This window comes from Erithacus rubecula (assembly GCF_903797595.1).
Source record: "Erithacus rubecula genome assembly, chromosome: 6".
In the NCBI taxonomy this organism is placed as follows: Eukaryota; Metazoa; Chordata; class Aves; order Passeriformes; family Muscicapidae; genus Erithacus; species Erithacus rubecula.
In genome coordinates, this window is record NC_136688.1 from 50,133,615 (window position 1) to 50,158,701 (window position 25,087).

General features: G+C 38.5%; 1 protein-coding gene across 3 annotated transcripts in view; it reads left to right on the forward strand.

Annotated features, from left to right (window-relative positions):
- Positions 1-700: 700 nt before the first annotated feature.
- The window catches only part of PPP2R5C (protein phosphatase 2 regulatory subunit B'gamma), a 75,140-nt gene continuing 50,753 nt past the window's right edge, over positions 701-25,087 (forward strand). For 2 of the 3 annotated variants that reach the window (XM_079309755.1, XM_079309756.1), the window contains exons 1-3: positions 701-853; positions 2,396-2,461; positions 17,291-17,450. In XM_079309755.1, coding sequence (XP_079165881.1) covers positions 827-853; positions 2,396-2,461; positions 17,291-17,450 — 253 coding nt within the window. In that variant the 5' untranslated portion in view covers positions 701-826. Of the gene's footprint in view, positions 854-2,395; positions 2,462-17,290; positions 17,451-25,087 lie in introns of those variants that run through there. The other variant, XM_079309757.1, reaches the window with a different exon arrangement.

A 25,087-nucleotide genomic window follows, 5' to 3' on the forward strand; every position in this document is an offset into this window, starting at 1 on the left:
GAAAACTTGCACAACCGAACTCAGGCTTTTAAAAGCAATCAAGATATCGTTTCAAAACCAGGCTACAACTTCGCAAAGCTCATCTTCCTCATCCTCGTACTTCAAGCGTATATTAAATCCTCAAAATGATGATGGACGCACTGGATGTGTACGAGAGGGTCTGCGAACTTCAGGTATGCTCTATATTGTTTTATCTCTTTTTTTCCCCCCCTTAACGTTTTCGCCCACGGCGAAGCCCGGGCCCCTCGCCCAAGAGGGACCCCCCGCTCTGCCGGGCTGCCACCGGCTGAGAAACAGCCTGCGGGGGCTCCGGGCCCTGAGGACACCTCGCCCGTCCCGCAGCCCCGCTCAGGCGGCGGGAACACCCCGAGGCGTGGCCGGAGCCCGGCAGGAGCGGCCGGGAGAGCCCCGGTCCCGCCGGGAGAGCTCCGAGCCGTCAGGGAGTCCCGGAGCCGCCGGGGGCGGGGAGGAGCGGCGGGGAGAGCCCCGGTCCCACTGGGAGAGCCCCAAGCCGTCCCGGAGCCCCGCTCCCGCCGGGAGTGCCCCGAGCCGTCCCGGAGCCCCGCTCCCGCCGGGGGAGCCCCGAGCCGTCCGGGAGCGCTGGAGAGGCCGGGGGCGGGGGCGCCGCCAGCCCCGCCCTCTCGCTGACGCGCCGCGAGCTGAGGCGTCACGTGAGGAGCGCAGCCAATGGGCGGGCAGGGCCCGCTCCCCGCGGGCGGGGGAGGAAGGGGGGGCGCCGAGGCCGCCGCGGAGCGGGGGAGCGGCAGCGCGGGGCGGGCGCGGCGCGGAGCGAAGCGGGGCCGGCGGGGGCTGCGCCTCCGCGGCCATGCCGAATAAAAACAAGAAGGAGAAAGTGAGTCGAGGGGGGGGATCGGGAGAGGCCGAGCCCCGCGTAGAGGCTGAGGGGTGCAGGCCCCGCGGGGAGGAAGGGCCTGGGGTGGGGGGCGGCAGCGGCGAGCGGCGCCCTGCGCCCGTTCCACGGTGGTGGGAGAGCCGCGCGAGGGGCAGCCCCGGGTGAGGGGCAGCTCCCTCCTCACTGCTGTGTGCCGGCCTCCGCTCCCCCCGGCTGCTGGGGAGGGGGCAGCTCCCGGCGGGGCCTAGTCCGGGGGTGCCGAGGCGGGGTCCTGGTGCCGTCTCGCCGGCGGCCGGCGGAGGGAGGGAGTCGGCGGAGCGCGGCCGTGGGTTTGGCGTGCGTGGGAGTGCTGGAGGGAGGGGATGGGAAACGCGCCCTCAGCCGGGGCTGCCTGAGGCGAAGCGGGGAGGGGGGGTCTCGCTCGGGGCTGGCCCGGGGGCGTCGGGGAGGGGAAAGGGATTATTTCCACGGCGGGGTGGGGGGGTCCGTCCCCACGGCTGCTTGCCCGGGCACCGTCCTGGGAAGTTTCGCTGCTGCGTAGCTCAGGCTGCAGTGGGAGTTGCTCTTGGGGGAATCTCCATAAGTATTCAACGAGCACTAATCGCCCCTCGGAGCCTTTCAGCTCCTTCTCCTGACAATAGAATGAGCCTTGCTTTGGCCCTGCTTTGCCTCAGGCTCCAGGGAGTGATTTGTCTGGCGGCTACGAAAGGGGCTTGCACAAGTAATGATCGCAGAAAACTTGCAAATCCGGCAGGAAGTTAGCTGGATTGCACTTTATTTTGTGTGATAAGCAATTAGCCATGAGTGGAAGTCAGAAACAGTGAAGTGTGCTGTCCTGCCTCAGCCAGCTGCTGTCCCTCTCTACTGCCTCTGTTTAGCTTTTAGTTTGTCAACGTCATTTTAAAATTAGATGTAAAGCGGTTGAATGTTGTGGTTTGTGGGGGTTGTTTTCTTTAACATTTTCCCAATATCCTTAGTACTTTCGATGTTAAAAACATTGAAACTTTTCTTCACCTTTCTGAAAGTAACAAATCTCAAAAATGGGTGAAGGATTCAAGGTAAATACAACACTGTGGGGCACAAAATTGAGATGTGGGCCTACTTCCAGCACTAGACTTTCTTGCCTCTAGAACAGACAAAATAATAAAGTGTAAAACATGTAAACCAATGCTAGTTTCATAACTAAAGTAAATATAAATCTTTCTGTACCAAAAAACCAAAGACAGCAAGGTAATAGAATTAAGTAATTTCTTAGACATGGTTCAAATCACTTGCATTCTTTGTCCCTGCCTGCTTACCTATGTGAAAGCTTGTCTCTATTGGTGAATTTTGAGACATAATTCTAAAGTCTTTCTACAGACAAAAAAATAATTAAAGTGGGTTTGTAGAGACTAATAGTTCAACTTATCATCTTCCAGTAAAATAGTATTTTTATTCTGTCAATTTTATTACTTTTAGCTTAAAAAAGCCTGATTCCTTGAGTTGCAAATCTACCTAGATCTCATTTTTCAAAAAAACTGAAACTGCAAACTTTTTTTTAAGGAACCTGCAAAATCAGTCAAGAGTGGAAAAAGTGGCAAAGATGCACAAGATAACCAAGAACATGAGGTAAATATTACTAGAAAAGTAGTATTTTTCACACTTACTTGCAGTAATTTCTAAAAAGTGTTTTAAGTTTTTGTACATTGTAATTTTGACATGACAGGTAGTTTTGAGGGAAAAATGGTTGTGGAACTACTGCCCTTGTATTTGGCAAGATAAGAGACAATGCTTTTAAGGAAGTCAGTTTTAATTACAGTAAATAAATACTTGCTTGCTACATTCTTAAATACTCATCTATTCCTTTTTTGGTTATGAGATATACTTCTGTCTTATTATGTAGTCTTATTGTGAGTTTTTGGGCTTCTCTTCTTGTTGCTCAATATCATTTTTAGAATTCTCTGTAATTCCCGGCGGTCTCTTCTCTCAAACTATCGATGCTGGCATGTCAGTTAAGTTTCAGTAGTCTGGTTTATTGTCAGGAGACCTTAGGCTTAATCAAAGGCTGCCAGCTGTTCACATTCATCCAGAAACTCAGAATTAATAGTTTTGTTTGATTTGGAAATCTACCATTTGCGTCAGTTTCTTGAAATTTTCTTTAAAATGTTCACAGTAGTTTGAATGCAAAATAACATGCTGTAAAGTTATGTATTTCAGCCTCTAAACATGTCTTGTTACTGGAAGATAATGTTTGAGAACAAAATACTCATCCAGCTTTACCATTTTTCCTGCTCCAAAAAGACTGTTAGGGATAGGTGGGTTGGACTATTTATTGTATGCAGCTCAATGAGATCTCATTTCTGTTATGCAGAGCAATTCATGCTACTGCCATAAATTAAGAAGATCATTAAAACTTGTAAGTTACATGTAAAAATATTTTGGTAAATTCCCATAAGAGTGATGGATGGAGGGAAGCTAGCTAGAAAGCATCTTAGCTACTAGGGGAGCTTGTAGAATGGAGTGGGAAATGTATCAGTGTAGCTGTTTGCAGTGATGTAAATAGATACACTTCATTTCATGTGTTCTGTCTTTACAGTATATTGCTATGATATTAAAAAGAGTTTCAGTTGGCCATAATTTTAATTCCTGTGCAGTTGTAAGGCTCATCATTATCACCATCTTTGCAGTACATTTGTTGATGAGTTATTTTCTCAAGCTTCTGAAGAACATGTTCCTAAGACCAAGACTTACTTTCTTATTCCCACTTGGTACTTCAGGATCAAGTGTAAAGCTCCCTGAGATAATAAGTGAAGAGCTTTGTATACTCTTTGTATGTGGGTTTCTTGTCATTTCTTTCTGTCTTTGCAGATCTAGATTTTTGGGTTTTAAACTTGAAATGTGAGATAGATGAATCTCAATTGAATAATATGTTGTACTGTTCATACATTGTTTCTTTTGTCCATCTAAGTAGAATTCCCAATGACAAGTACAGTTCACTTATCTATGATACTTGATCATATGTGAGCAGGGGCAGAATGGGAATGGAACTGGGAATGTGGCTGTCACATAATAGTATAGTTCCCATTCCCAGTGGGCATTATTTAGTCTCCGTACAGTTTTGAACATCTCAGTGCTTGACTCATTATCTTAATTAGTAGAGTAATTGCACACAAATAGTAATGTAGACTTTGCATTCTAACGTGGCTGGCTGTAATCCTGCTGTATGTTAGCTGGTGCTTATGTGAGCAGAAAGGAGGCTGTTTTTTAACGTAGTGAAGATTGGTAAATACAGAAATATTCAGGAGCACAGTGTTAAAACATTTCTAGGCTTCCTTTCCCTTCAGAAAAGGTTGTCGTCATGTGTCACTTTACATATGTTTTAATATGGCTTTTAAAAATGCTCTTCTAGACTATGAGTAGGTTTGGAAATATGGTGGTTCGTTTCAGCTTTTTGTTTCTCAAAATGCATTTAATGCATATGCATTTAATGCAAATGAATTTAATGCAAATAGCAGCTTGTAAAGACTAGAAACCGCCTGCTATTCAAAGAACAGGGACAACACAAGCAGCAGCATCCCACAAATACTTTATTTATAGACATTTTTATAGCACTTAACTAAATTCATGATGCCTTGAACTTCTATGGATAAAAAAGTACAACAGATCTTAGTATTTACAAAAATGAGCATGTGTTTTTCCTGTCTTGCAGTCAGAGAAATGAGGTTTCAGTTGATGGAAGCTGTACAGCAATTCTGAAAAGGGATTGAAATGATTCCTGGTATACCAGGTCCAGAATGCCCATGCTAAAAGAGGGTGAAAATCACTTAAGCTGATGTTTCTTGCATTAACTGTGCGTAGTTACTCAATGTAATACCCAAAAAAGCCTTGCTACATGTGAAGCAACGTTGACCTCCCTTCTGAATTGGTATGTGGTCAGCTGCTGATGCTTGAGGAGAGAGAAGCAGAAACACAGTAAATTATTGTATGATCTTCCATCCTGGTATACTTTTCTTTAAACCAGGTTGTTTAACCTTAAATTGTGTAAAGTTGGTTTCAAATTATTAATTATGTAATTGACACACTTAGCTATATTTAATATTTAGGGTTTTTCCCCCCAAAATCCTGCTTGATGTCCCCTGGATAGAAGGACTCTTATTGTTTTGGTTGTTCCTTCTTTTGCTTCCATCTGCTGTTCTTTTTGTGACAGAGGTACCAGAAATGCCCAGTCCATATGAGGTGAGGGCACCTTGTCCTTCTGTACCCAATGCCATTACTCGAGTTTCCAGTTACATGTTGCTCATTTATTGAACATCTAGGAAAAAAGCTAATATGATTAAGCTCTTATCTAAGCTAATTTTGTAACCTGTTAGTGAAGTTAATAAATTAGACTAAATAGTTGCCAGAACAGTTGAATCTATTGCTTTAAGTACAACCTCTTACTTCATCAGTTAGTCCAGCATATTAGTGTCTCAGGTTGTGAACAAGGACTTAATCTGTTGTATATTGTTCTTCCTCTCTATGGGAGTAGTGTCTCTGCTCTGGTAAATTCTTGGGGCCTTTGTTTAACAGTGCACAACACCTAATGCAGAAAATTAAATCCCCTGGCTGTGGTGATTGGTCAGTCCAACACTTGGCACCTTGTGGGCATATACTGTGATCTAACTGGCTATTGAAGAAGTAATTTGTCTGCTGGTAAGGTTTGTTGTGGAGTTCTCTTTTGTCACAGGGGTGCAGAGGTCTCCTTTTGAGTTGAGGCAGTAGTAATTTATGGACAGTCTACTTTTTTTTAGAAAAAGTGACTTAGTAATAGTTAATGACTGTTGAAAAACATGACCTTTTTCTATCTCCAGAAAAACCTAACCTAACATCTAAAATGATTCAAGTGCAGTATTTTAGCAGTGGTTTTCAAGTACTACCACAGGGGAAGGAAGTTAAAATTTTAACCCTGTATTCTCTTTATTTCTACTTTTTTTTTTTTTTTTTTTTTTTCTGTCTGTGGGAGAGTAGGTGCTAAATCTTGCTCTTTTTACCAGTCACTGGAACAGTCCAGGACAATTAATTCACTACTGTGGTTCACCTGAGGGATGGAAGGGTCTGAAGTAGCTGGTAGCCTTTCATACAAGACAATAGTCTGGTATAAAACTGGGTGACTGGGAGTGATAGCTTCTGCTCTGTCTAGCTGGACTGACCTAAACTGGCATGAAGCTTCCAATTTGTATTAATTTTTAATCCAGATGCTGAGTACTCTGTTGAAGGCAAAGAACTATTTTTGTTGTTTGAGAAAGTATTGGCTTGGTGACTATCAGCAAATGAAAACAGAAGTTATAATTCATTCTTCTGCCATGCAGAAAAACAAACAGAAGACTAATGTGGTTTTGAGAAGCATGTGTGTGTATTATCTTGTTGTTTCCATGTGCTGTCCTTGTTGGTTCTTTCTACTTTAAAGGTGTTTTGCTGTGGTTTTTCCTTCTTTTTAATATAGGCAAATCAAAATGTAATAAAATGCAAATTGTATTAGCCATTTTTCTTGCTGTGCAAGAAATGGATTTATTAACAGCATGTGTTGCTGATGTTGGACTATGATCAGTGCTGAAACCAATTTAAAAAATAATTTAAAATCTTTTAAGTGCTGATCCATGCTTCTATCCTGCCACTGTCTCACAGCCATCACTTTTCAGTAGGTTTGTTACTGTAATGGCTTCCGGTGCAGAAATTTTGTAAGGCTTTCTTTTCAGAAGTTTTTCTTTCCTGCTTTTTGAGGCCTTATTAATTTTAAAGTAAATTTCTTAAGCTACTTAGTATAGTGGTAATACTTTTCAGTAAATTAAGTTGCCAAAAAATTACAGAAATCTGTTTAATGGGCTGTCTTCAAACTACTTCAGCACAAAATTTTTGAGGATTTTCATCCCTCTGAAAGAACTTCCAGAAGACCATACCAGTTTTCTGTGGTCATCTTTCCCTTGTTAGCCAGCACATGGTGGAGGAAGACTGTCAGTATTCTCACTACTACTTTTAATGATTCCTGATTATATGAGTGGATATTCTCTATATATGCTGCTTATTTTTCTTATGTTTACTGTTTGATTTTTGCTGTGGTGCTATTTACCCTCAGAAACAAACGTATCTGATCTTGAAGGTGCATGGAGATTGTTACACAGTGTCCAGTTTGAGACTAGAATTTTATACTTCAGAATTTTTTAAAGTTATATTTTAAAGTCTTGGCACAAAGAAGTATTAATTTGACAGTTCATTTAGGCACCACAGAAGAGAAGGTTGAGATTTGAGGATTGGGGAGGGAAGAAAGTGCAAGGATGTTTTTCTCTTCCTTGTTAACATGTATCAGGACTACTCCTAAAAAATTTCTGTCACAGATAAATATTCACTTATGAAAAGCATCCATCATTTAGGTCTTTTGCATTATTGTTGTTCAGTTATAGATCACAGAATGGTTTGGGTTGGAAGGGATGTTAAAGACCATCTAGTCCCAATCCCTCTGCCATGGACAAGGTCACCTTCCACTAGACCAGGTTTCTCACAACTCCATCCAGCCTGACCTTGAACACTTCCAGGGGTGGAGCATCCACAACTTGTTAGGGAAAGCTGTTCCAGTGTCTTACCACTCTCACAGTAAAGAATGATATTCTTCCTGATATTTAATCTAAACCTACTCTCAGTTTAAAGCCATTCCCTCCTCTCCTGTCCCTATATGCCCTTGTGAAAAGCTTCTGCATCTTTCTTGTTGGAACCCTTCAGGTATTGAAAGGCAATTAGGTCACCCCAAAGCCTTTTTTCTCCAGGTTGAACAAACCCAATCCTCACAGCCTTTTTTTGTAGCAGGGCTGCTCCATCCCTCTAATCATCTTTGTGACCCTCCTCTGATTTGCTCCAACAGCTCCATACATCTTGCCATGCTGAGGACCTCAAGCTGGATGCAGTGTTCCAGGTGGGGCAGAGCAGAGGGGCAGAATCCCCTCCCTCCCTGCTGCCCATGGTGCCCTGCATGCAGCCCTGCACACAGGTGCTTTCTGGGCTGCCAGTGCACATTGCTGGGTCATGTCCAGCCTCTCATCCAGCAGCAGCCCCAGAACTTTCTCAGCAGGGCTGCTCTCATCTGTTCATCCCCAGCCTGGATGGATACCAGACTTGCCTGGACCGTGGTGCAGCACCAGCGCTTGGTCTTGTTAAACCGCGTGAGATTCACATGGGTTCATTTCTCAAGCTTGTCAGGGCCCCTCTGGACGGCATCTCATCCTTCAGGAGTGTCAACCCTCACACCGCTTGGGCAGTCTCTGTAACTCAGTAGCACTGCATTTTGGATACATTGCATTCATCTTCTTTGAGGTGTAAGCTTGTTCTTTACTTCTTCTTAGTAGAAGCTCATGTCTTTGACAAAGGAGATACATTTACAGTGACAGGCGTCTTCTTCCTGTAACAACCCTAGCTGGGACCTTGCTCTTCTCTTCAGTATGTGCTCAGGGGTGTGCCCCAGCTGGACAGGCTGACAGAATAGCCAGTGCTTTCATGGGCCAGTCTCATGCAGTGGTATATAAAGATGGTCTTAAAAATGGTAGTCTTGCATTTGAAAGAAGAGATAAAATTGAAATTTCAAACAACTTGTACTCTCAAGTTTGAATCATGGATGTTCTATAAATACAGTGTTAGACTCATTACATAGTTTTCTAGGGCTATTAGTTTTGGATTTCACTTGTAACATTAGCAGAACAGGATTTTAAACCAGAAGTGTGTATGAAGTTGGGGTGGATTTTCTCTTGAATCAATTATAACTGATACAAAATAAAGTCTGTGGGCTTTGGAGTGGGTTTGTTTGGTTTTAAATTGGTGTGCCAACTTCTTAAAAAAATTAATTTGACAACTAATTTTTGATCATGTCTTGAAGTTCTTTCCTAGAGAGATTATTTTAATAGGTTGATATAGCTATTAAAAATACTGAAATGTATATCCCTTCAGTATTAAATGAGAAGCTATTTACTGAGTCGAGAGATGTCATGTGCTATTCTTGGAGCATCTACAAAACTTTTTGTTTGTCTTCTGTAATTTTCCTGTTTCCAGTTTTTATTGACATCTTGGCTTTTTGGTTTTGGGAACTGGGATTTCCTTCTCTGTTCTGAGCGAAGGCAACTTAATACTTAATAGTGGAGGAGTTACCTTAATGTTAAACTTGCATAACAAACACCATTATGCCTTTAAAATGAGTGACATTGTTAAAGTGTACCAAACACTGCTGTATGCAAGTATTTTATTGCCTAAAATGGGATGCTTCTGAAAACAGGATCTTATGCACTTCTACTTCTTACACAAGGCTGACAGCTACTTGTGTAACATATGAGGTGTGAGAACTGTGTGTGGTTTAGTACTTGCTATCCTCTGCTTCCTAATGGTGGTTTTAAGCTTTCTGACTCCTTCCTGAATGGAAACAGCACAGCAGGGAAGGTAAAGACTGTTCTCATCAAAAAGAGCAAAAAATGATTTTCAAAAATGGATACCAGCATTTTGTAAGCTGAAAACATAATTTTCATCCTTTGTTTCAAATTACTTCTCTTAAATTTTTTAATAAGAGTTAAGGCCTACCAGTAGACCTTAACTACTCAGAGAGTACTCTGATATACATTAACACATGTAATACAGAATTATTAATCTAGTTGTCTCTTAGAGAATACAGTGAGAAAAACCAGGTAGCTGTTCGATCTACCCATATGTTCACAGTGTGAAAACATGGCTTGTAGGCACTTTTCTCCCCTCAATTTCATTTGAAAGCAGAATAAATTTGTAATTCCTGAAGTGGGATGATAGGCTTTGGGTTCTTTTGTTTGTGTGTCCTTCCCTGCAACAAGCTTAGAGGGCCATGTACAGAAACCAACCAACCAAAAGCTAGGAAAAGAATCCTAGTCTATTCCTGAATATGCTTTTTAGAAGATGACTGCCAAATATTATAATTTGCTACACATTTATAGTGACTTTTATATACTTCCTCATCACTTCTCAAATTAGCAGTCTGAAATACTGACGCGTAAGCTTCTCCAGCGACATGTGAAATGAAAGCATGATGAGAGCCAAAGATGAAATGATGTGGTGTAGCAGCTCTGTAGAAGCGGTTAAGGTTATTATTCAAAGAATCATAGAATGGCAGGAAGAGATCCATTTGATCATCTAGCTCATCTAGCTCCAACCCACCTGCCATGGGGAGAGACACCTTCCACTTGACCAGGTTATTTGTCATGGATTATAACTCTCTCAAATAGCATCTGATACATATACCAAATTGGTGGGCAGGAGGCAAAGTAAAAAAAGATTTCGATATGTGTGAAGTGAGAAGCTTCTATGAATAGATCAGGGAGCACAAAAATATGGACCTCAGTGGTAAAGCCACATGTGCAGTTGCCTTAGCTCATCAGTAGCTGTATATAATTAAAAGTTACAGTAGGGTATAGAAGTAGGTGCATAAAGCAAATGAGTTAGTGTGTGATTTCCTTTGAGTGTAGGAACCTTACAGATATATATATATATATATATATGTGTGCATATATATATATCTAAAAAAAACAAAGGTGGTTTTTGTTATTTTGGGTTTGTTTGTTTTTAGTTAAAGAATACTTCAGTCTCATCAGAGAGAAATTATAAATGAAAATGAAGAACTAAAGTAAGCCAGGCCATCCTTTATCCAGATTCTTAATCCCTGTATTTATAGAAATGTTTTAAAATAATACTTAGGACATTATCTACTTTAAATCTTACTTAATCAGCTAACTGATGGTTGGAGGTAACATTTTTTTTTTCTAAGGACATTTCTTGCTTTGAAGTTTTGTGGTAGAAGATACATTAGGAAACAAGTGTTGCTTTGCTAATTTGTCAAGTACCACATGCTCACTGCTGGTGGTGGTTTAGCATATGCAGAGCAGTGTGAATGCTCTTGAAGTCTGAGCCTGGGCACCCTCTCATTTTTACCAGTATTCTACAACCTCGGGCTGAAGAAATGAGCTCCGACTGAACAGAATCAATTATCAGCTTGTTCCTGGAGTAAACTAGTTAAAGCAAAATTAAGTTTACAAGAAGCAAATGGAAAACAAGCTTTATGCTACTGATATTTAATTGTGAATGTAAAATTACAGTGTCAAGGATGCAGCACACTAAGCTGAAACATGGGTTTGGTTTGGTGTGTTGCAAGTCCAGTCTGTTAAACAAAGCTGTGATGATACAATTCTTTAGAAGATAAAATTTGAGTCCTGTGTATAAGCAGCTAACAGGAAATACAAGCCATGCTTTGTGTTGTGAAAAATAAACAGCAGCAAGAAAGGCAGAAGCCCTTCTGTGAGTTGTGGATCAGTCTTCTAAAGTGGTTTTATTGTGGGCACCCCTCCACAGCAAAGAGGCCCAGATGGCCTTCACTGCTTGTAGGAAATGTCCCAGTCACTGACGCAATTCAACAGACTCCATGCTGTCTCTGGCAAAACACTAATGGAACTCCATAGTTAGACATTGAGAATAGCCAGCAGTAGCACTGCTGTATGTAAATGCAGGATCATGGTTGTTAAACAAGTACAACATAAATCCATGAGTACTAAAATATACAAACTTTGTCATTACTGTCCTGTTGAAAAATTAATATTTTTGCTTATCATTATAGCATCATGGATCCTCAAAGCTTTAGGATGCAGCTCTTGATGTAATGAAAGCATATTAAGTTATGCTGAGATACACTGGATAGTAATCTCCAGCAGTAATCTCAACTACAGAGAGTGTTTAACAATAATAAGCATATTTGCTAGAAAGGCAGCTGCAAAGATCATTCTAGCAGCCAGTCCAGGTATCATTCTGGCAAATGACTTTGTTGAGGAAAAACAATAGGCATCTAAATTGCCATCTGTGTGAAACCACCCAAAGCCTTTAGCACCATCAGCTGCCTCTCCAGAGACTCCTCCCTAAGTTGTCCAAACTGAACAATAATGGCATAGGAGCAAGAATCTTCAGAAACATCTGCTGTCCAAAATGGTACCCTGCAAACATGCTGTTTCCCTGCTCTTTTTAACTGGGTTGTTTATGGATCAGTCTTTCCTTTTCTATATCCAGTGTATTCCATATCAAGTTTTGTATAGTTTGTACTGATTCTCCCTAGAATGAATATATTGATGTTAAAAATCATATCTACTTGCTTCATAATAAACTCTGCCAGTACTTGCATGTACTAGAATCACTGCAGACTATCTGAAAGCTCTGTCAGGCCTTATCTTTAATACCATTAGTAAAAAGAGTTCATTCTGATGTTATCCTCTTGTAAGTAATGTTGGATTGCTGCTGTTAACAAGACAGAATTGAAATCAGCTGACAAATACTGCTCTCCTGGTAGTGTTGTCTTGAACAACTTGCTTTGGTCCCAGCTGCTGATGTCACATCACCAGCCCACTTCCTGTAGGTCTGGTGTGGATATATTTACCAGGTTGATGGCAGCTGGGCCATATGCCAGATACGATCTGTCCTTGTTCCCACCCCCAAACCAGTAAACAAAGCTCTGCAAAGGAGAGAGCTCTGTGGTAGTGTTCAAGATTCCTGGAGTGTTCAGAGATTTTCACACGACTTTGAAGTTACTGCAGAAGGAAAGAAACTACATGGAAGGCTCTTTAACTGCTCTCCACCCAATTTGACTCCTTGATCTTTGATTTCAGTTCTCATCTCAAAAGATAAATTGAATTCAGCTTCTCAGCTTAATTACATTGATTATGTATTAAGCTTCAACCTGTTAGCCAAATAATTTTGGTTATGTAGTGGGCCCTCGTACAGTTTTGAAAATCAAGTTGTTAATGTCCTTTTCATGTTTTGTGATGATCTGTGTTTAGTTTCAGTAACCTGTATTTCAATTTCATTGTGAGTACATTTTAGATGTAATCCAAAATGCTTTCATGGCAGTCTGAGGCTGCCTTGGCAAGAAATGAGCTCTTCTGGGTGCTGTAGATCAGACCTCTGTTTATCCTAATGAAAAATAAGTCCATGGAGGCTACTTACTATACCAAATGGAGAAGAGGGAATGGCTTAATTCTGCATTAAAATAAGCATTTTCCCTCTGTTTCAGGTTCATACTAATGTTTCTTCTAAAGTGTTCTGTGCTCTTTGCTCTGTGTACTTGTATTCCACAGGGAACCTTAATCATGTGTGAATTGGTACAGGGTTCACCTATCCAGATTTCATAGTCCAGAGTTTTTTCTCCAGGTTTTGCTGCTGCCATTGTGGAATGGTGTGCACAGTGATATAAACTTGAATTCAGTGGTGATACTTACTAGAAGGCAGAAATTTACATGTTAGTCTTAGACTGATCTGTGTAAAGAAAACACCATGTAGGGTGCTGCCTAGCACCATGTTTCTTCAGGCAGAGGATCTCCACTACCTTGTCCTTAGGAGATCTGATTTTTGTCACTAATTTAAGCCATCCAGTTTTCTAAATCTTTTAATGACAGATGCATCAAGGTGATTTTACTGTAATTTTCAAATTCTCACCCTGCTCTTACCAGTTTATCTTAAAAAGCAGTGTGCAAGCTTGCAGCATCATTACAGAGTTGATCCTACTCTAGGCTTGTCTTGGTTTGGCTTTTGATTTTGTGGATCAGAAGGCTTTGTGTCCTTTGGTCTAAGTGAGTTACTAGTGAGTGTGCTTTGAAAGCTAAGGTCAGACAGAGTTCTTCTGGTTGTCCTTGTTTGTCAAGGTAGCTTGAATAGCATTTTTGGGAGACTGTCAGAAGAAGAAGGTTCTTCTGAAAGATTTATTGATGTACATTGTATGCTGAGTGGATCCTCCTTTCAGGTCCCACCATACTCTTGTCTTGTGTCTTAGATAGCTGTCCAAAATTAAAAGTTGCATTGTGGGATGCTTGATGATGATCAGTTTAATTTAAAAAGAAAAATTGGCTACAAGTGTAGATGTGCTTGCTGTGCTCATATCTTTCTTTCCCTGGTTGCAAACTTAGTGTCATATTCTTATCTTTACCTACCTGTATAGTGTCAGAAGGGTGAAAGATGCAACTTTGCTCAAAAGAGTGATATTAAGAAAAGGAATGTACCACATCCTGCTTGATGCAGTATTCAAGGGATGCAAGGGCTATCTACCTTGAATCGTTGTGACTGGCAAGAAACCTCCCCACCTTTCACTCTCTTGAATTAATTTTAAGCCTAGCCACAGGCACTGATGAACATAAGCTGTATGCTTTCAATTGTTAAAATCAGATTTTAAAAGTTGAAAGCACACTTGAGCTGATTGTCTTAATGTTCATTGAAGTATGTAAAGCTCTAGCTTGTCAGAAATAAATTGATCAGAAAACCTGAAGGTTGTGTTTTAATCATGATTTGAAGAAACATTCTCAATGCAACATTTTTCAGAGCAGTTTGTGCAAGTGTTTATTAGCACTTTTGGAATTGATTGTGTCTGTCTATATAAACATTTGGGTAGGAGGGAGCTGTTTGCCAGAACAAGGGCAAGAATAGGTATTGCTTATTCTAGTCATAGGAAGAGAATTGATAAAAAGGTGTCTGTAGCTTGACTGTTCTGGTGTCAAATATATTGAACTGTTCACTGATGTATCAGAATGTCCATCACTTACTCTTGGGAGTTGGGGTGTCTGTGGCAGTTTGGTTTGTTACTGAGAGGAAGAAGCTGAGCTTGGCTCTTCCACTTGAACTCTAAAGAACTGTACTTTCATAAAAAAGTGTGCTACCTTGAAATCTTAAGCAGATGCATACACAATTGTTAGTCTGAATTTGTTTACTTTTTTTAAGCAATGTGGTTAAAATTACTGAACTTTGTGGCTTAAGTTGACTTAACTCCCTTTCCAGGTGCCTTTCTATCCAATGTTGTCAGCAAGCCCTGGAGGCCAGCTCTTTTGTGGTAGTGCCAGTTGCAGAGGTCATTGGGTACTGCTGCATGGCACTGAAATAATGGGTTAGAAATTATTCTGGCAGCTTTCTGGTATGTGCTGGTTGACTGGAGCATGACTGAAGAGCAGGGGTGATCATGCTTGATGGTAGGAAGGAGGAGGAAATCTCTTGGATAAATGGTCCAGTGATTCAGGGCTAGAATTACTCTGGAGTCATCACTTCTAGTTGAGAAGTTGCCATAGCAACAAAAAAAGCTTTCTTTCAACATTTCTAATCAGAAATGTTACCCATCCTCTTAAATAACCACTTTTGGCTAATTTTAGAATTTTTCTGCAGTTTAGAATACTTGCTTCCCTGAAGTGTGTGCTACCTTAGGGTACTGTTGTGTGAATGTGTGCAGACACACGAGAGCACCTGTTAATTTGAAATGGAGAATTTGTTTGGGAATACAGGAAACAGGAAAATGGCTTTTCCTGTTCCAAGTGATGAAAAAATACAGGTGGCAGTGGAAAGTAGCCAGTTTAGAAAAACACCATTAGGCTCAATAACAATATTGAAAGTACAGAATTCTGTGCAGTAATAATGTTTATGATGCATCTTAATTAGCATTTATTGCTTAATACTCCATAAGTCATTGCTTCCTAATTCTTAGTGCTGTTTTTCTTTTAGCTTGGTCTATTAATAATTTTGTTTGTAATGCTTTTAAAAATTTCAGTTAATGGCTAGAAATTGCCTTGCAGATCACTGGTATTTCAGCATAAACATTTTTCTGCATTTAGTGTCTGAGATTAAAAAATGAAATAGTCTGAAAAATGCAATGTAACAGGTATTGCTTGTACATAAATGCTTTCAATTTGCTGATGTTTTCCATTTTTACTGAAACAAGTTCTAGAGTGTTTTGGTAACTGAGATATATTCACTGTATTATCTCCCCTTATTTGTTCCATAAGTCTGTATAAGGGGTTATGCTTTTGCAATATTAAATTTGAAAAATGACCATCTCAAATGTGTTTAATGAAATCTAAATGTTGTTTTCAGTCATCTTTGATATATTAAGTGCTGTGTGTATAATATATACAATTGTTAATCTATTCTTGAAACATATCTTCTTTCCCAGTCATGCTATTAGAAAAAATCATGCTAAATCATGCTAGTAGAAAAAAAAAAAAATTAATTAAATTAGTGTCTTGGAGACTTAAAAGGTAGATATTTATGCATGGTAACATTTCCATACATGCTGAATGTATACACTACAAGACTATGCAAATTGTTGATGAATAAGCTTTTCTGGAAATATTTTTCAGAACATGAAGAAAATTGGTTTATCTTGTTTTAGCAGTATCTCTGTGCAAATGCCACTGATGGTATTTCATGCAGGAATGAAGCTGCTTTCATACCTATAACACTTAACAAAATTCTAATTAAATCAAGTCAAACTGCCAAAGTACCAGTGTTACAACTTGATTTCCATCAGGAATTCCATTCCCATCTCATTTTTCCCCTACTGCTTATCTTGTGGACACTTTTTGAGAAGAATATGGTCTTTCCTGTATGGAAGAAGTGCTAGGGTATATTTTAAGATGTGTGTGCTTCTAGTTTGCAAATCTGAGAGACTTCTACAGCAAATTAAGCACCTGCAAAATTAATTACAATATTGCAGCAAGAGGTCCTTGTCAGCTGTTTCTGTATTTTTAGTGCAGTTCACTCCTAGATGTTTTATCATTCCTGTAATGAATGTCATGAAATTATTCAAATTTTAAAAGTTAACTATTGCCTCCTTTAAACCTGCTTTTCCTCCTTCAGAAAAAAAAAAAAGGAATGAGAAAGGTAGCACCACAAGTTCTGACAGGCTTTTGTTAATGATGCATTTTATTCATCTTGAGAGAGAGAGCACTGTCAAGTGTAGTCAGAGAAATAACAGCAAACTGGAAACCTGTAGTGGGAACCATTTTTCTGGGTTTATGTTATAAACTTCATACAGAAATACAGTGACAATCTAATAAGGATTATTACAGTAAAAGCAACTTGCTTTGAGTAGGCAGTAAACCACTACAAATCTTAATGTATGTTTTAAAAGCTGTTAAAGCTACTACAATAGTAAGACTCACTCCTTTATGTCAAAGCCTGCCTGCCCTGGCCAAGCTTAGGACTGTCAGTAAGGCACAGGATGAATAGGCAGTAAAAGGTTTGCCTGCTGTAAATACACAAGTTTCTCTGGTCCCTTTGAAGATGAATTTAAATACCTGGGAGACCTGGACTTCCCGGGGGGGAGAGGTGAGAGTAGCTGAGGAACTACATTATTTGAAAACTTCTTTTCAGTTGTCTGGTAGCTTCAAATAAATGGACTACACCTTGGTACAAGGTGATCTATTCCCATCTATATGAGGGCTGTGGTACTGAAATGAATGCTGAAAAGATGAGCAGAACAATAGATGGCAATACAGTAGGAGAATGATGGATACAATAGTTTAATTTAAAGCATATTAACTGATATTAATTATTTCTGTGATTAAAACTACTTTTTAAAAGATTTTTATTTCTAAGTTCAGCTGTAATTAACTGCTTTAATTTCTTTTTAAACAGGTGTCAAACAAAAAGTCAAATAGCACTCCTCCCCCGGCACAACTATCTAAAATCAAAGTACCAGCACCACAGACTGTAGTGAAGAAGGAAAAGCGTCAGAGTTCTTCAAGGTTTAATGTTAGCAATAACAGGGAGCTTCAAAAACTGCCAGCTTTAAAAGGTAGGTCTTTCTAAAGTAGAATTAACTCTTGTTGGGAAATTTGGGCAAGAGACCAAGAAGCATCTCTGTTATCATACTTTTAATATCAGGACTGCATGCCTAATACATCAGGTATGCACATATGCAAACTTCACATAATTGCACTGGGTGGTTTTTGCTTTTGTTTTATCTGCATTTGAGCACTTCCAGTATGTTTCCTTCTTGGCAGTCAGTATAGGCAATGTCTGTGTGACAGCATATTCACTCATCTCACATAAAAGCAGAATATTTGGGCTCTCTTTGCAAAATATTAGGCATCTGTCCTCAGTGCAGTGTGCTCAAACCTTGCTTTGTTTCTGCTAAAATTTCTTTTGACATTGTTAGAAGACCTGATCTATCACTGTGTATGGGTCTGTTTTTCCTAAGTGTGGGTCAGGCAGAGTGGTGCCTTTTTATTGCATATGAGTTTTTCCTTTGTTGATTTTAAGGTGTTATTATCTCTTATATTTACATTTACTTCTATTTGTGAAAAAAAGATGATGATAATTGATGTGTTTTCTCTTACTAACCCAGCTTTTGTCATCTTTATTTGCTCTGAAGGCTTATTTAGAGGAAACAAAAAAGGCAGTTCTGAAGTGCAGTGTGTACTGCTTTACAGTGTTCAAGATTGGCAGTGGAAACCTAATAGATAACTGAAATGTTGAATAGTACTACTGTAGGCTATGTGAAATTATTGGGGAAATTATTGGATCCTTTCCGCCACTAATCATTTTCTTAATATAATATATTAGTGTTTCTTGAAAATAAACACTGCTTCTCAGCCTATCTGAATTACACTGCATTTCATTCAGATCAAATTAGATTGCAGGATTTTTCTCTTCACACAGGTACTGTTTTTACAAAAAGAATCTGAAATGCTGTCCATCATGTTAGTATAGCAGCCTATATACAAGATGCTATTTAATATATTTCAAGACTAAACTACTGCTTATTTAGTTGGTTAATTTCAATCTATTTATTACAGTTTTAATAAGAATATTTAGCACCACAGGTTATGAATAATATGTTCTGTCTTTTAAACTGATATAAAAGGTTCGTGCACAAACTGTGACAACTAGGGCATGAGTGACATAAGCAAGACACTGAATTAAAGTAGTGATTTTTTAAAGAAGTTATGCATACTGCCACATTGACTGGCATAATCTTTTGTTCAAAGACTCAACCACAAATAGAATAATTTGTTTCTTGGTCCTGTTTTAAATACAGTGGTTCTGGTACTGCCTGGGACAGCAGCTCAGGGATACCAGAACTGCAATTAGAAGCAGTATGGACAGAAAGCTGGAAATGGGGAAAATGAGTGCAGATAGGACATGGGAGAACTAATCCATCCTACAATGGTGAAGGTGAAGTTTAAGATCTTTTTCTTCCTTGGCTGTGTTGCAGTTTAAACCAGTAGGCCTGTGAAGTGCAGAAGAATGCTTGCTTGTAGTTGGAGGAGGGAGGAGTACAAAAAAAAAAATCTTAGAACCTGTCTGAGGTATTTTCTCAGAGCATTCTATCACTTTTTGATACAGTGTACCTATTTGTGGAAAAATGATAAAAGTATTGTGCATTGTAATTGCCTTGAGTGTGCAATCACTCTCCCCACCTTCAGGTGAAAGGAATGAAAAGATCTTCTCCGTGGTGGATGTCTGATACTGTTGTATGTCCCCAGGTTGTCAAGGGCCCAAGTTTGTTCTGGAGCACTGGTGCAGTTGTTGATCTAGTGAGGGGTGGTAATTGCCACCTTTTGCTAGTAAAGGTAGTAGTAGCTTTATTATCAAGCTGTGCCCAATCTCATGAACATATCAGATGTCTGCATAATGGATATGCTTACTCCTGATGTAATTCCAACCTGCCAGGGTTGCTGAGAATACTGCTGGCCACTCATGCTGTTCCTCTAAAAGATACAGAGATACTTGACTTGATGTGTGTTTAGTGGGTCAAGTGAATCTGGGAAACTTTTTTTTTGACATCTTTAAGTGTGTTGTTTAATGTCTGTGTCTGGACAGGAGTTAAATTGGACTGGCAGGCTGTAATTTAAAGGACTGAAATGATTAAGACAGGTTTGACTTCTATGAAGTGCTGGGAAGAACATAGTGTTCCTTCAGGTTAGCTATGCTTAACCAGCTTTCAGGCTTCTGTTATTCATAACAGGTGGCTGTATTTCTATGGCTACAGTACCTGAGGAACCTTTGTTTTGTTTGTAGTAGAGTAAGAGATGTGTATTTTCTTACAAATGTTGCATTGATTACTGTGTGGTGTGATGTACTTTACGTGAGACTGTATTTTAAGCACATTTAAATGGAGTTGTCATTATATACGTTAAGGTCCCTGTTAGATATGTGAAAACATGTATCTGGTAAGATCTAAATGATCTGTGTGCCAGGTCTGGAGATGAGGTCAGCAGATCACTTGAAATAGTGAGAGGGAGAGGAGGAGCTGCCAAGGTGGCTTTTCATCAAGATTTCTTATTTAAGAAATACTTTTTGATCTTCAGGCTTGCTGCAAACTTTCTCTTGGGTGTTTCACAAAAGTGCTGATGATAAGCTTCTGGAAACACCAGCATATTTACCCTGGTGACTGATATTCGTGTAGTATGATTTGTGTTCATTGGAGCAACTTATGATTAATGTTATGCACCTTCAGATTATCCAGGAAGTGGAGGAGCAGGATAGCTCAGATAATGCACAAAGAAAAGGAAATAGATTGTGAATTAAGAGGCTCTAAGAAGAGAGCTGAACGTAGAAAAGAGAAGTCTCTGTGGTAATTGGTTTGTGGAACATCAAGATCCATATATTAGCAAAGCTGCAGGCTAGTCAAGCTCCCTGCAGCACAGTGCAGTGCAGCCTGATTTAGTTGGGTAGAACAGGTAGCTTGTCTGCCCACAGATAACCTAGAAGTATTTCTGGAAAAGTGGCTTCAGAACAGTGTCAAACATCTTGAAAAGATCTTACCTGTTTTCACCAAAAAAAAGAAAAATTCTGTGCCAACAAACTTGTGCTTTTTTTGATTTCTCTTGCCAGTTCCCTTTGTTAGCTGACATTGGTAGTATAGGTAATTAAGTTACAAAAAAAAATATTTTTGCTTTAAATTGTTTATTAGGAAAAATTACTGGATTTAAAGATGTGTTTTGTTTTATTTTATTGAGGTTTGGAAAGTTGCAGATTAATGCTTGGTTTATATCAAATATAAATGGCAAAGGGTGCTTCAGCCTTCAGAAACTTAGCAGTTTCTTCATTTTTAGTTTCCTAAGAAAACAGTTTATAATTTAGGGTATGTTAAAATTAGTATATTAAATATAAAATATTACCATTATATAAATTGTTAAAATTGTTTAAAACTTTAAAAATATGTTCTCTTTTAAATAAACAGTGTAAGTGTTCAGTGTTATTATGTAAATATATTTTAAAAGTAGAATACCCAAGCTTGTGCATACATGACACAGCGCTGACACAATGAAGGAGTTTGTGTCACTTCAGCTTTCTGAGTTGAATTCATTGTTACATTATTGGTAATTTTTCATGGTAAATGAGATTTTTAAGTGTGCAAACAAGTGAATGTACTTGTGTTTGTACATTATTTTGCATGAATGTCCTGATTTTAGTAAACAGTAAATGTAGTTATATGTAAAATAGAAGTGACTGTACAAAGTGGTGAGATTTTTGAGGATGTGATCTGAATCTTTACAGTGTGTAAGAAGGAATTCTCTTTCTCTCACAATGAGAATTTTTAAATGTAATATTAAAACCCCCCAACTAGGATAAAATGTTTTATGCACTGTCAAATACAGTTGTGTCACAAATCTAACTTTAACCTTCAAGTAATATTCATGAAAAAGAATGTTCTCCTGTAGAATGTCAGTTCTAGAATAACAAATTTAAAAAAATAAGTCAGTACTATTTAATATTCTGAAATGTTGCAAACTTTCCCAATGAATGTATGTTAGTCACGCATATGTAAATTTGGGCATGATTCAAAAATACACTTTTTTGTAGAATTTTCATAAACTTTTAAAAAGCTGGGTAAAATCCTTTTACAGCCATATAAAGGCCTCTTGGGATGCAGTGTCATGATTTAGTTTGTGTGTTTGGGATTGGATTTTTTTGTTGGTTTTATTTTGGGTTTGGGGGTTTCTTTCAGATAAAAGTGAACATTATTAGATACAACAGAGATTGGGCATCAGCTTTTATTTTCAAATACAGTTCTGAATTTATTTTAAAATTTACTATTTGCATCTTGGAGTTATACTTGATCTCAAAGATGTGGATACAATATTGTTATAAAGGTTTTTATGAAGATAGGGAGAAATGAGCTACATTGACAGCTGAGAACATATGTACTGACTTTTAGTGGTGAGAAGTATGGAATTGGTTTTTTAATGTAGAATATCTGCATGTGGTAGGATTAAACAGATTCTGGTATTTTGTTGTTGAAGATCTTGCCACACATTTTGAACAGTTCTGGTTTTGATCTTCTGGTGATGCCAGTTTCTGCTTTAGCATGGTTTCAACATTAGAAGTACTATTAGTCATATTTGTTTGAAAAACCCAAAAACAACCAAAAAGACCTACCCAGTAAAAGTGGGGGGTAGAAAAGAAATCAACATGACAGGTCATTTTTATGAGCACATTTCATGTAGAGAGTATGATTCTTGTTTTTTTTCAAACAGAGACTGCAGAGCTCTGCCAAATTCTGAGTCTGTTCTGTGTAAAAGAACATCAGGGTGGTGTCTCAACTTGTCTGCCTGTGATACAGGACACTGATAGGGAGGCAAGCATTATTAAAGCTTTCCTAATGTTTTTAAGTTGTAAATGGCTGTCTAGGAGATAGCTCTGTTTTCATCATCTGTAAAATATTAAAGTCTGATTAATCAAAATTGGAGAAGAGATGATTCTAGTTTGAGTCTGAGATCTAAAGAAACAATTGTACCAAATTTTGATTGATAAAGCTGTGGAAACTGTGAGAAAGAAGGAGGAAGTGAGAATTGCTCAATAGGTCAGAAATATAAAATTATTGTGTGGTTTTCTCAATTGCAGAGTACAGATAAGTAAACAAAACAGATAGCAAGTATATGAGAAAGCAAGTCGTATTCTTGGTACTGTAAAGAAATTCAGCCATGTATGTTGATAATTTCTACAAACTCATATTGGAATATGTTTTAATTTAGGCAGAGTGTGTTGTTACCTGTTCATTTTAAACTGGCATCTATTTTCACGATATAAAAGAGACTGTCTGGGTGTGTGCAATATAATTGAATTTATGAGAATCATGGCACTAATGAACTGCTTTGGGGTTTTGAGCAGCCTTTTTCGTATAAACTGCTGAAATTGGAGATCTCAATGTTTAAGATCACTTTCATTGCAGAAACCTACTCCTGCCACTTGTAATTTATGTGGAGAACAAATATGCAGCACTTTGACCTTTCCAGTTTTATTGTACTTCTTATGTGCGTGCGTGGCAATTAAGGAATTGTGTCCTGCTGCAAGGAGGTAGCATTCCTGTTTAGCTAAAAGTATTTTATGCAAAGTAAGATGGTAGATTAAACAAGATAATGCTGCTATAAAATGTAATTTGCCCTAATACATAATTCATTTAAAAGGCAAGACACTGAGGCAAAATAAATTAATTCTCATGTAAAATATCAATGAATGCAGTTTTGTGAAACAGATCATTCTGCTCTCCCTTGTATGTGATCTATAGTGTAGTTACTCAGTATGCTAAATGCTGTCCTGGTCCTGACTGTGTTCCTGCTTTTATAAGTTTTTTTGGCAGCCCAATGCTATATTTAATTTATTGAAACAAAAAGTCCATAATGGAAAATACTGTAGAAGCTTATTCTTTCCTATATCAGTATGGTATCAGTGTCAGTCAATGTATGTACTGTATTATGTGAAGGAACTCTTTGTCCTGTTACTTTAGCAACTTTGTCCTTGAACTTTGATCCTAAAAGCATTATTACTATTGCGTAAACAGATTTTCCTGTACTGATTTTTCTTTTAAATGTTTAAAATAACTATTAAAATGTGTCATTAAGCATATACATTTCTAAACCAAAAGCTGACAATTGTTTGGTGTTCATATAGGAACATATAATCTATCTGTGGTTATAAAGTAATTAATATTAAAATATTTAGAAATTATCCAGTCTGAATTGCTATGTAGCATTTTAAAAATTAAGAAACTTGATAGCTAGTGAATGAAGAAATACCAAAGAAAAAGGTGTTAGAGGAAAAATACTTTGCTTGAGTGTGTGAATTCTCTTCCTTCAGCTTGTTTTACATTAAATCATAGGCTGGGATTAATGAGCCATTTTTCATTTCAACTGCCCTATCAAACACCTACTCATTAGTCAGCAGCTGAAAGTGTTAGAAGAATGCACTACATCTGTCACTGGCAGCATTTCCTACCAAACTTGTTTTCACTGAAGTTTGGATATAATCTATAAAAATAGGATTTAAAATGTGGTATTGTCTTATTTTCTAGATTCTACCTGTCTCTGAATTCAGTTTAGATTTCTCTTAAAATGACTTCTATTATGCCCTCATTTACAAAAGGAACATTTTGTTCCATTGCATAGATCCTCATTATAATCAGACCTACACATTTTTCCTGCTGCACTGAACTTCTTTCTTCTTAACACCTCTACAGATCAAACATTGAATTTATACATGTAAATATCAATCAGTGGTTGTTGGATAACTAGCCTGGTCTCAAATTTTTACTCTTAAATATAATTTTTACGCTTTGTTTCTTTAATGGGGTATGTGTGACCTGTGTAATAAGGCCACAGACAGCAGTGAATTTAGTGTTATTTTGGTGGATTTTGCAGAAGGTTTGAATAAAATAGTGTGCCAGTATTTGAAATTAGCTTCTGCAATCTGCCCTAGGAATTATGTTTTTGTACCAATGCTAATTTGAAAACAGATTTATTATAAGGTAATGATTTTGTGTTGTACAGCTTTCTGAACTCAACCAATATCTACTGGCTTTTCTCCCAACCCCCACTCATAAAACTTCTTGAGTATACAAGATTGATTGAAGGAAAACTTGGCACTGTTAAACCTGTGTGCTACAGTGACCATGCAAATATTAGGAAATCCAGTCACGATCCAGACATTTACCAATTCCTCTTCTAACCAAATTTTGCTGTACTAGAAGGAGTGAATATTATAATTTTTTCAATGAGGAATTGTCTTTTGCCATGCTTCAGACTTAGGAATTTTTAAAGGAAGCTGCATGATAGTTCATATCCCTTTCATTTATCCAGGTAAGTATATTTTGCTTATCTACTTCTTTTGATGGCTGTGTATTAACGTGGTGTTTATGGCCTCTGTTTCCTTGAAGAATTTCCTCTTGGCTGTCCTTTGGAATTGGGTCAGAACCTAGTAGGAGAACCCCATATCCTTCCTATTGCTAGAGGTTTTCCTCCAGAGTGTGTAGTATCCAGTACCTTTTCTTCTCTAAATCAAAGTTAATTGTCTTTGAGTAACTCATTGTTCAGTGTTGTGATGAGACCCACGTTTTCTTATAGCCTCTCATAATTTCTGAGAACAGTAAGTTTTGTGTAGGCTGTAATTGGAGAGGGGAAGAAGTAAACTATATAGCTCTTACCAGAT